Raw genomic sequence first — 12596 nt, 5'->3', positions numbered from 1 at the left:
CCCTTGGAGAGATTTTCAACACTTCCCCTTTGTTTACCAGTTTACTGATTTAGCCATTGAAGACCTTGTCTTATCTTGAGTCTTGTTTCTTTTTATCAAGTCACCTTAGACACGCATGGCTGCTTGGCGCTTGTTTTTGTGCTTCCTCTGCACGTTTTGCATAATTAGAGCCTCAGTGACTGAAATACCTAAAATACCTAGTGAAATACCTATTGTTTATTTATACCTGGGCAGGTAGGTGCTATTCATCTTAAGGCCTTTGCTAATTTCATTGTATTAATGAGTCCACGTTATTATATGGCTGCATGAGCTTTACAGCAATTAACCACTAAGGAATTTGGCATTTCCTGCTAATCACAAAAAAACATTTGCAGAAAATCCATCCGCCATCCATAGGTTTTGAAGCTCAGTATGTTGCTATTTGGCGGCCATCTTGGAACGCCAATGGTCTCCTATTTAAATGAATGCCGAGGGAGCTATAACTGCAATTTGAATGTTCACCGTAATACAAAAGCTTCATGTGTAGAATCACAAGTCAAATCTGATTTTTAAAAAAAAAACATTTTGAACAGTTCATAATACACAAACATGACGTCTCAAGAAACCAACAAAATGTACAGGTCAATCCAGGCTGCCCAAGGTCTCTGGGTCCTACCTGAGCACTTGACCGAAAGCCATGCTAATTTATGTTAAAAGAAAAATTATACATTTATTTACCTGGAGCACTGGAAACAGTCCAACAACACCATTGGTTTGATACTTCATGGGACGGCTGTTATAAAGCACACGATCAACTTTGAGGTTCGAGGGGTGGGATGTGTGTCACACAACTACCATTTATGCTATGATGGAACTGTGCCACAGATTTACATTCATGATTCGCGGATTTTTTCGTCGGTCTCTCCTAATGTCTCGGATGCCTCCTGGCTAATCTGGAAAATGGGCAGAGGTGGAGGATGAGTGAAACTGAGACAGGTGGGCGACAACTGGGCAGACCGCTAGCAGCCACTGAATAGATGTAAAGATGGATAAACCCTCTGTCATCCATAGGTTTTCTGACGAGTAGATGGCACCGTCGCCATCTTGGCAGTGCTCAACTCTTCCTAACACCCAGCTAATTCGAGAATGGGCAAAGAGATGGAGCTGGGCTCGGTGGATGACGCAGAGGTCGACAGCTAGCTTTAATTCTTGAAACAGGTGACTAATATAAAAACTCACCCTCCTACAGTTTCCAAGATTGGGGATATTAACTGTAGAGACCAAGACCATATTGTGTACCAGGCTATATACGTTTATTTCTGTTCTAAAGTTGGACATTTTAACACGTTGGTCTATTCGGATTAACTCTCTTTTGGAGACAGCCTCAAGTGGTCATTTGAGGAACTGCAATTATTGATACATACCGTATTTTCCGGACTATAAGTCGCTCCGGAGTATAAGTCGCACCAGCTAAAAAATGCATAATGAAGAAGAAAAAAACATATATAAGTCGCACTGGACTATGAGTCGCATTTTGGGGGGAAATTTATTTGATAAAATCAGAGACCAAGAACACGTTTCATCTTGAAAGGCAAGTTATAGTACTAACAATAGAACAACGGGCTGAATAGGTGTCTGGTATGTTAACGTAACATATTAACAGCTATTCCGATAACTATAGCATAAACAACATAACATAACAAGTTTACCAAACTCTCGATCTCACTCCAAATCACTAAATCCATTGAATTCTTCATCCTCTGTGTCACTTCTACGCCACCGCTATTACGCAGGAGTAAAAGGAGTAGCAGATACTGGCACACAAGCCTAGAGCGCCCTCTCGCGGCTGTCAGTGTGAAAATAATGAACACGTGAAATTATATATTTTAATATATAAGTCGCACCTGAGTATAAGTCGCAGGGCCAGCCAAACCATGAAAAAAAGTGCGACTTATATTCCGGAAAATACGGTAAAGGTTTGCAGCATTTTTTTATTTTGTATTCTGTTGACAGGTTGTAGGTTTGTAACATAACCACACAACTATATTATTTTAGGATTAATACATGGTTGCAATCACAGTCGCCTATGATGCATCTTTGACTGATTGAATGTCTGTCGTATTTAGAGAAGTATAAGAATCATAGCTTGGTGAATTCAAGATGATTAGTAGCAGGGTGGGGACCAAATGGCCCCCAGTCATGCATGCTCTTATAGGAGTAAATAGCATGCTGACTACTTTCATTTACCAGTTCCCTTTGTGATTGTGTCCATGTGTGTGCGTTTTTATCTTGTGTGTGTTTTGCTGGAGGACACAGGATGGGGATGCTTCACGGTGACGGATGGCTGAGAGTGATTTATGAGGCACCAGGGCTGCAAGATGCCTCACCACGCTACATCATTTTCTATCCCTCTGTCATGCAAATTATCAACAGCTACTATTTCATGGTGAATTATTTCCCGGACCTGCACTTTAATGACAGCCGCCCTTCAATACACGCGTACACGTTGTGTGTTCACTCCCACGCAGCCCATTCTCACAGCTGTGCAGATGACAGCTTTGTTCGGAACTACATTAGGAGTTTTTGTCAAAAGAGAAAGAGGGAGAAAAGGGGGAAAGGTCAGAAGGAAAACAATTCTTCTTAGTGTTTGCCAGTTGGAAGAGGTTTATTGGCAAGATAAGAACTTGGCTTGTAATTAGCAAATCCAGTGTTATAGCCAGCAAATCAGTGACCAAGAGATGAAAGGGTTATGATGGAAAGTGAGAAGAGAAAGAAGGGGAGGGCAGATTGAAGGAAGGATCACAAACATCAAACCTAATTAGATGTGGGCTGATGTTTCTTCTTGTATCCCTTTATTTTGAGGGCTACATCAGCAGCAGCTATTAGCATTTGAACAGTAATATGTGCTACAGAATATTCAAACAGATATACCAATGGATAACGTGGTTCAGATCGCTGTAAAATATAAGAATCATAATATACACAGAACACGGCGCATATTGGAAGGGACTCTGCTTTCCTCTCTGTGCATTTTTTGGCAACCCCTGACCAGAATTCAATTTGACTCCGGGTAATTTTCCTCCGCTTGCATTCAATATGTTTTCATCACTCTGACTGCTTACTCTGGGTATTTTCCGAGCGCTCTAATGCTGCCTCCCTCTTTCCCACCCTCCCCACCTCTGTCTGTCAAAGCAAAGACCGGTCCCCACAGTCTATCACAAAGAAAAGCGCAATAGAACCGGCGTTGTTTCAAGGTTGGCGGGTACACTTAGATTTCCGCCGAAACCTCGACATGATGTGGTATCACCAGCACAGAGAGTGCATGTTTGCACAGGGCATCCACTCAGCAAGAAAGGGGAATGGGAATAATGCAGGAAAGCGTGACAAAGAGACAAATAAGTGGGACAAAATTGGACTTAACGATCCGGTTGTGAATGTAATACTGCCTTTTAGCACTCTATGAACACGTACTGTGCCTCCCGTCTGCGTATGGCTGAATGGGTTTAGTATAGTGTTATATGTGGAAGGCAGGTAATTTTATTCTTGATGTCACTCTCTGATATCTAGAGCCACAACCCTACAGTTCCACAGTTAAGGGTTCAAGTCTCACTAGGCCACCCACGCTAATTGTACTGCAAAGCACTTCGGATAACAATGTACAGAAGGTGGTATGTGGCGCTTTGATTGGAGTGAACGGAAGTGAAAATCAGTTGTGTGTTGTAATTCGTCAGTGTCGTATCAAGGCCATTTTCACAGAAGGATGCCAGCTGTCATTATCCTGGAGGCAGCGGTGGCTCTCAGAGGTGTATGTAGCTCCAGCAGCCATCCAGTTTTTATTCCAGTAGAGAATTACAGCAGTTAGCACTTTCTGGTTAAAGGTGGGCACATCGAAATTTGAAACCCCTAAAATTTTTGTTGGAACTACTACTTGAAAGGAGCTGTTTTTTTGGTTTCCACAGTTTTAAGCTCTATGTCTTTTTAGTCATTTCAGCTGCATGCATGGGCACCACTGTTGGCCGGTCAGTTGGTGCAACACTTTGGGACGGATGCAGAAATCCTTGCCCCCATGCGGATACATCATAATAACTCTGGTGATTTCTCAACTTTTCATCTAGCGCCATTACCCGATCATATTCTAAACTGTCCAGTGTATCATGAGCCCACCACTTGCCCAATACTTGCCCACCTGCACACAATGTCGGCATGTTGCGTCGACACTGTGTAACTTAGGTGCAGCCTCACACTAAGATTGTGCACATGTAGCGTAGCGGCAGCTTCCCGTTTTCACTGCAAGTTTTCCACTGCTGCTAAATATGCATTACACACCGCGCTTCACGTATCTTCTGCGGTTAGCAGGGCTTTTAAATTGTATTTTGCTTTTTATTTTGTGTGTTTGTCAGTTTCGTGCTGGCCCTCACAGCCTCCACCCGTTCGTTCATTTTCTGGCGCACAATTTCAGAGGTCAGCTTCATCTTCAGACTATTACCAAGGGAATAGCTTTTTTTTTTCCTATGTATATTTATTCATTTTTTTTCATTTGTTTATGTTTTTATTCATACGGGCAATCTTTTAGAGATTGAAAATCCTTTTCTTTCTCAGACAGGCCATCTTGTCTCTCAGAAAGAGGTTTTTAGAAAACATGGCCCTGGGGAGAGCGGTTTGACTTCTAAAACCGCATGAAGGCGGCTTTCTGAAAAGGACATTTTGAAATGCATTCTGGCGAGGGTACGTCAGGCCTTTGCTAAATTATCTATGAGATCTGTTTTGGTGGAAAAGCCAGCAGAGCAAGCTGATTCATGTCACAACATAACAAATTGTCTATTGGTCGTGTCCACTTTAGTTCTCAGCTATATGGAAGACCTCGAAGGAAAGCTTGTGTTGTGTGGCGGTGACCTAAAAGTGGTCTGATAGACGGCTTCACCTAGCACAACTCTCAGGACCTCTGTACCTCTGATGAGAAAACTAGGAGTTGAATCACTCACAGAACAGGACACAATCTGTTGTTCTGGTATTCAAACTGTTGTATCCCTTATTGGCTTAGGTACTTTATGCTCAGAAGCACCAGCAAAGGACAGATACATGAGTGCACATGCATTAAATACAAATATACCTGAGGGGACCATCTATTACACTAAATACTTGGTGGTGGTTTCTTCATTGGGGTGATGAAGCTACACCTACTGCATTTTGTACCTCTGGATTTAGTCCAATCAGTATTCAACCATGTACCATCGAATACTGCTGCCCAACCTGTTTGGGCTATTTCAGCTTGGCAAATTACCAAGATATATATATATACACACAGTATGCTTGGGCAGCCAGTTAAGAAACTCCTGTAAAGAAGATGAGTTGGCAATATCTTAATGTACTTGACATATTTTTTTAATGAAGAGGGAACTAGTCAGGAACAAATCTGATTTCACTGAGAGTGTACGTGAGCATTTGGATGGTTTGAAAGGGAGACGTGTAAAAATCAAGTGAGAAATGTGGTTTTAATACATGAGGAACTGAATCAGATGAATGTGAGGCCCCTGAATTGGTATGGTCCAGCAGTAACTGGTGGTGCTTCTACCTGAGCTGGACTGTTGAATTGTTCAGTATCTAGTTAGTCTGCTATTACTCTACCCATTAGACTCTTAGCGACAATGTCCACCAACACAATGTTTACTGTGTTGGACTGTTTAAGAAGTTCTTTTGACCTCTTGATTGATGAGTGTTCCTGAGAAGTTTCACACTCTTACTGTTGGCCTTTACACTACAAAGCTACAGCTAGCAACTAGTTAGCTTAACGTAGCATTAAGACTGAAAACTGTCTCAGCGAACCAGACACTTACTGCTTTATGAAAGTGGTGACCATCATCTAAATCTCATTAAAAGGGAATGAGAATTTTCTCAATATGCCAACACTGCCTGTTTTTACTTGACTTTGTGCGACAAGCAGCACAGCACAGCGCAACGACATGGATTCATCTCAAATATGTCTCATACATATGGGGGGAAGTCACCGCTGCTGCGTGGTGGTGTCGTGCGACGTGAGTGGGATGTGGATCATCAGCGATATGGCGACAGAACTCAGGACGCACTGATACTGTACATGTGTACATATGCACACTTAGTACGCACTCCCACACACTTTATTTGGCGGCGTGATTAAACGTGGTATCTTCGGGAGTTTCAGACGAGGTTCAGAGACACTGTTTCAGCTTCAAAAAGATTTTTTTTTTTTCCCTCCCGCCGTTTCATTCGTCAGTACAGGATTAATCCTTGTCTAACGCTGCTTTACTATTTGCCGTCTTCTTTCCACCACCTCATCTCCGCGAGGTGACTCAGAAGTCGCCGCTCTCATGTGGATCCTGTAACGCATTCCAGCGTTTCCACAATCGGCGTCGCTAACTGACTCATCAAGTGATCCCATCAAACATTTTCCCCAGTTCACACTTCTGTCGCCGCTTCGCTTTGTTTTCATTCTCAGGTTCTGAATAATTGTAGATGAGCTGTGTAATTCCTTGTGGGATGGATAAAAACACTTAGGCGTCTGTTAGGATTGGAAAGCCTGCACCACAGAACACACACACGCACCTTTACGAGCATAGTCATACGGAATAATGAGTACACGCTTTGGCCTAGAGGTGTAGAGGGCATTTATGGCCTTTCATCCTTCATCTGGAAACGATATCAAGGACACACATTTGCGACTAGACGGTGTTGAGCCCACCTAGTTAGTCAGTCACCTGGAGAAGTGGCAAGGTTACATAAAAAGGCTACTACTCCTGGCAACACACAGACCATACACACAGCTTCGTGAAATGTGTGGGCTAATGATATAGCTACAGGCCCACCCACAAGTCACAGAAGGGTGGACACACACACAGCGCTGCCACAGGTTTGTATTGGAAGTGAATTTAGCCCAGACGGACGTACACAGACACAAGCCTAAACCATCAATTTCCATCTATGGCAGATTAATTATTTAATGGTCCAGCACGTGCGGCCGCCCTCCTCACGTAGCTCCCAATATTAATACAAATTTAGGTCAGATTTGTATTCTGGTGCTGTTTGATTACGCGGCTTGGCGGACTCGGTGATTCAGGGGCAATTTCACGGTGCCGACGTCGAAGTAGTCTGAGCGGTGGATACATGAGAGCTTTTTTTTTTTTTTTTTTTTCGGAAGGATCTTCCTCGCCTTTGTTGTGCAGATTTCTGGGACAGACCGACGTCTTTCTCATGCACAGACTGCAATTTATCCTCTTTTGTTGCCAGTTTTCATTATTTTTTTGGCTGGGTGTCTCTCCGGAGACGAGGCAGCGAGCAGCCAGACTTCCCTCCGTGGAAACACTTGCAGTTAGAAAATAGAGCGGCTCACGTTCTCTGCCAAAAGGCTGCAGTGAGCTCATTTTGAAACCCCTCACTTACACAATCACGTCCGTGCCAAAACACATGTAGACATTAGAATATTGACATGCAGCCACACCTTAGCCAGACCATTTTCTATCCTGGATTTAAAGCACTAAATCAGCTGTCTAACATATTCCTAACTCTACCCTTTCCCTCAAACCAAACCTTATTTTAACCACTTGTGAAAAGTGGATATTGGCCAAAAATGACAGCAACTTTGCTAAAAGTCAAATTGATTTGCTCCTGAAAACACATTTTAAGACAAATACAACCTTCACACAGACAAACAACTCATCTCCCAGTCCTCATTCAGGATTTGTTCAGAGTATTAGTTGGCAAAAAAAGCTGTAATGACACAATATCACTGCCACAACGCTGAGTCACACCTTCTCTGCTCTAATAATAAGCCTGTAAAATCAAATTAAAAAACATTTAATTTTCAAAATGCAAGTAGAAGATTCCACAGTTTTTTTTTTTTCTGTTTTTACTTTCTTCCTTCCTCAGTTTCTGTTTTTCAGTTTCAGTGTTTCTTTTTCACCCTTCTTTTATTTTTTTATTCGTTCGTTCGTCATTAATCTATCCTGTCTAGTTTCTCTACGCTTCTCTTTCATCCCGTCTTCTTTGTTCTACTCTTTCTTTTCTTCTTTTTCTATCCACTAACATCTTGTTTAATGACTGGATTGGGTTCATGTGAGAAGTGAAAATGCTAGGAAGTGCTTCCACATTTCACTGGAACGCCGCACTTATTTACAGGACGCACTAAAGACATGAGAGGTGTTAAAAATGATGAGGACATCTAAATATACATATTTTTTTTTTCTCTCAGAAACTGATGGAAGGTTCTTGTTTAAAAGCGCCCCAGGAGGTGTAAGCTCAGTTATATAAAGCCAAAGCATGAGTCACTAATATTGATTAACAAACCTGTCATCTCCTTGTAGAAATATTTTGGTTGCTTTTTTTGCTGTGAGTTGTTTATAATTGTTTGTACTGCACATCTATTTGGGATGCAAGAGGAACAGAAGGTCAAACGTGATAAGAATTATTCGGCACCATTGAAAGCTTTGTTGCCTATAAATAGGCTATATAGGAGGAGCCATGGATTAGTGGTTAGAGAAGGGGTCTTGGTACAGTTGAGTCACTGAAGTACGTTTGAGCAAGGCTCCTAACCTCTAATCTGCTCCCTAGATGCAGTTTATGGCTGCCTCCTTCTCCATTCAGATGGGTCATATGGGTGAGCTTTTAGTTCTCCATTTAATGCAGGAACTTATTTCTGTCACTCCTCGCCGCAGGGGTGAAGGCGGTCTTCTCCGGGCATTACCACCGAAACGCCGGCGGCTGCCACGGCGGCCTGGACATGGTCGTGAGCTCAGCCATCGGCTGCCAGCTTGGCGAGGACACCCACGGCGTCAGGGTGGTGGTAGTGACCGCCGACAGCGTCGTCCATCGCTACCACAGCCTGGAGCAGCTGAGAGCGCGAGGCATGGACGAGGACCTCAAGAAGCTCCTGCAGGCCTGAAGACCAGTCCAAGGAATTCCAGAGAAGTTTAACAACGAAATCTGTGTATTTTGTTATTGATTTGATTTGATTGTACATATTTGAGCCCTTCTTCTCAGAGCTTCCAGGAGATTAGTGCATTGGTCAACTCAAGAGTTGGGTGCCTTCAGTTGACCGAAGGACTGATCTCAAAGTGAAAATAAAGTAACCCCGTTCAGACCTTGCATTGACATACGGCCTGGGCAATCAGATCATCAGCAGCCAGTTTACAGATGTTTAAGTACAGGTGTGAACACCCAGGACTCATTGATGACAATCTCGGACCACATTTGGAGGACTGCATTCCTTTAGTAGTGTAAACACACAATGCATCCTGGGTCACATTAAACACACACACAAAAAAAATGCAGACAGTGTCTCAGGAATGTTTTTTTGAAAAACACTGAAATGATTGTCTATAAAGGAAAAAGCACCATAAGTGTGAACATCAGGACAAATAAATAATCTAGTGTGTGTGTGTGTTTACAGTGGGGAAGAGAGAGACTTCACAGCTTGTTCCAAAATATGTATTATCTCCCCAAGTCCTCATGACATGACACACTCAACAAACAGCTGTTGGTGGTTCTGCTATTCATTAAAGACATCAGCTGTGAAAATATTCTACTGCTCCCCCAAATAATATCCGTGTTTATTACCTCACAGAACACGAAACTGAGATGGGGGGCGCATGTAGAGACATATTTCAATGCCAGGTCTGAACGGGGCCATAGAGTTACACTGAGGCATGTGACCAGAGACGAGACAAAAGCAATCACTTAAAACCTACCAAAATTAGACTACATGCCAGCCACACGTTATAAAGTAGGGCTTCTGATGGAATTAAATTAGGTTTATGTTGTCCATACTGAATGTTTGAAGCGTCTCTTGGAGGATTGGATGTAATCTCTGCTCCTGCTGCCCTGAAAGGCTGCGCAGAGATCAGTGAATGTATTTTAACACCAGTGTTTGTTTTTGTGGAGAAGCACAGATACTGTATATCCGAAGTAGCATCACACCCTCTGTCTTCCTGTGCAGTGCAGACGTAGTCCGTGCAACTTTAATCCAAAGTGTTCCACCATTAACGGAAGGTTCCGCCGTAAAACACTGACATCTCATTCAGAGCAGCTGCTGGGGGGTAGTTCAGGAGGCATTTCGTGGCTTGTTGGTGCAGTTTTCTTCCTGTTTCTGCAGATGGTGAAAGGGCAAAGAGAGACCAAATAACAGCACGGTGCAAGGCTTGATAAAAGTAAGATTAAATTACCTTTACACATGGTCTTCAAAAGCCTCATGGGAGATGTAGGAAGGTATAAAAAAAATGACATTTCAGCTCTCTGTCTATCAATTTGTAATAGTGAAAGGTTGGAATTTTCCATTAATGATTGTGAATTATGTAGCTATTTCTACTGTGTTTGTTGTTGCTACAGTCTAATGCCTTGTCGGCCATCCTATGCAAGCCACTCACATCAACATAATATGTGTGTTCTTATGTTTAGCGTTGTTTTACTGACCTCTGTTCTGTATATAGACACTGCCCTGTCTGCAGGTAAAAGATGCAACTAATACTGATGAGATTTTGTACTGTCCGGCAAGCGAACCGTTTTAGAGAGTTTTTGAATGTATTGCTCACTTAAGAAATTATTCTTAATCACTATTAATTATGACAAAAAGGACATTATTCCTTTGGGACTGAAACTAATTGAAAAAATATATTTTTCTTACAATTTCAGGCCTGGTAAAAAAAAAATATATTGTATAAAAAGTAAAAAAAGTATATTGATGATTTTGTCAACACTAGCCCCTTACACTTCTACACTGCCATTATTGTGGCTCCTTCACAATAAAAGCTTTGCCAGCTGTACGCTTGGAATGTGAAGCAGCAGCAGGAGAGAGCGTTGGGCTTGAATCAGCATGAAAACGCTTTTTAAAACAAAATTCAATGGGACCAGAAACACTATGGATTTAATGACAGTGTACATCAGATTACCATTAAATTACTCAAGTGCAATATCTATTTGGTAGCTCCTAATGACATTCTTATTAAAACATGAATCAAAGAAATCCAAAAATGCTTTTGGTGATGAATCTGTTTCATTATTAGAGCGCCGTTTCAGTCACTATATACGATGCCACTCTTCACGTTTAAATCACACTAACCACTTTACTGTGCGCACATTTGGGATGCTTGCATCAAACTACACACGAAGCAGATGAAGTGAAATTGTCTTGTTAAAAGCCAAACTAAAGGATTGGTGTGAGACTCTTTGAGGACAGTGATCTGCTAGCGGTTGCTGATGGGAGGAGGACAGTATTTCCTGCCTCTTTAGTCAGAGCTGAAACAGCCTCACAGTGTAACGCTCCATAGTCTACGGGCTAATGTGAGAGCTCTCCGTCCCCAAATGGTCTTTAAAATGGACATTTCTGCAACAAAACGACTTCCAGTGCGAGCCCTAAATGACTCCTCTCGATTACACTTTCCACACACAGACTCTCACACTCTCTCCCTGACCGACTGGGAACGTAAGAGAGTTGTCATGGCAACGCTTTAGCAACACATCTGTGTGTGTGTGTGTGTGTGTGTGTGTGTGTGTGTGTGTGTGCGCGCCTCGGGGAGAAAGCGTACATACTGGGTGTGTGTGTCCGTCCGTGGTCTGGTGGGTACTGTAGGTGAATTTCTATCAGCGATGTGATCGCTGACCTCATTTCACACTGACGGATTCTGTCTCTTTTCCAAAAAGTCAGCATGCAAGGGATGGAGGGAGGAGGAGGAGGGGGGGTGTCTGAGAGGAATGGATAATGAGTGTGATGTGTGAAAGACGACTCAGTCCATCTCCTTCATTTCCTGTCTGAGAAGGAACCTTATGTCCTTATCTATTTTTATATCCTCATGGCGGCCGCGCTCAGTCACATTGTTCTTTATCTTTTTAGTGTGTGTGAATTTTCTTGTAGAGCACCACGGCTCCGTGAATTAGGGGAACATCACACGCTTTTGACTTGTTCCTGAACACCGTGACTGTGACAACTGGTTGTATTTTTATAATAAACGTTGATTTTATCTAATGATTGCGTGGCGTCGGTGTGCTGTGTCTGTTGGGTTGCTGCTCCGAGCACTTTAAAAAGCTCACACAAACAACTTTCCATGTGTTTCTGAACTGTGGGAAGAAGTGTTGCTGTAGCTCATATTGTCTGGTATCGGCCGCCTGCTTATGTTTCTCAGCCTGTTATACTTTCAGATTTACAAAGCAAGCTAGGTTTATTCAAGTCGGCCTTAGATTTAGGACATCCTGTTTCATGAATAAATAGAATTAGAGAAAAAGACAGGCAGAAGTCTGTTTATTATAAAACATAAAAAAACCTCTTTATTTGAACAATGAACGTAGTTTTAGAAGATGTTAATGCTCAAACATCTTAATTTTCAGCAAGGTAATATTCAGAGCACCACAAAGGACTGAATCAACAAAGGAGTTCATTATTTTATGAATATTTTACCACATATTTTGTATTGCAAATATACTAAGTGGCAGAACAATACAGATTTGAAGTTTATTGTCACGTGAATGGATTTCATTTCTTCTTGTGTACACTTCGTCATTCCTGTCAGAGAAACATCTGCCCAGTGAGCATTTTTATCTGCTTGAATCTTCTCTGTGTGAAAAGAAACCCAAAAAAAACAGTTCTACAAGTCCATGCT

The 12596-nt window shown here is 42.2% G+C and overlaps 1 protein-coding gene across 2 annotated transcripts in view; it reads left to right on the top strand.

The window, feature by feature from the left end:
• cpped1 (calcineurin-like phosphoesterase domain containing 1) overlaps positions 1-11968 on the top strand; it is a 36342-nt gene extending 24374 nt beyond the window's left edge. For both annotated transcript variants that reach the window (XM_084567815.1, XM_084567814.1), the window contains one exon: positions 8664-11968. In XM_084567815.1, the coding sequence (XP_084423941.1) occupies positions 8664-8890 (227 nt within the window). In that variant the 3' untranslated portion in view covers positions 8891-11968. The remainder of the gene's footprint in view (positions 1-8663) is intronic.
• Positions 11969-12596: the final 628 nt, after the last annotated feature.

Source organism: Chelon labrosus (genome assembly GCF_963514085.1).
Source record: "Chelon labrosus genome assembly, chromosome: 19".
Taxonomy (NCBI): Eukaryota; Metazoa; Chordata; class Actinopteri; order Mugiliformes; family Mugilidae; genus Chelon; species Chelon labrosus.
This window is presented reverse-complemented; position numbering and strand designations above follow the sequence as displayed.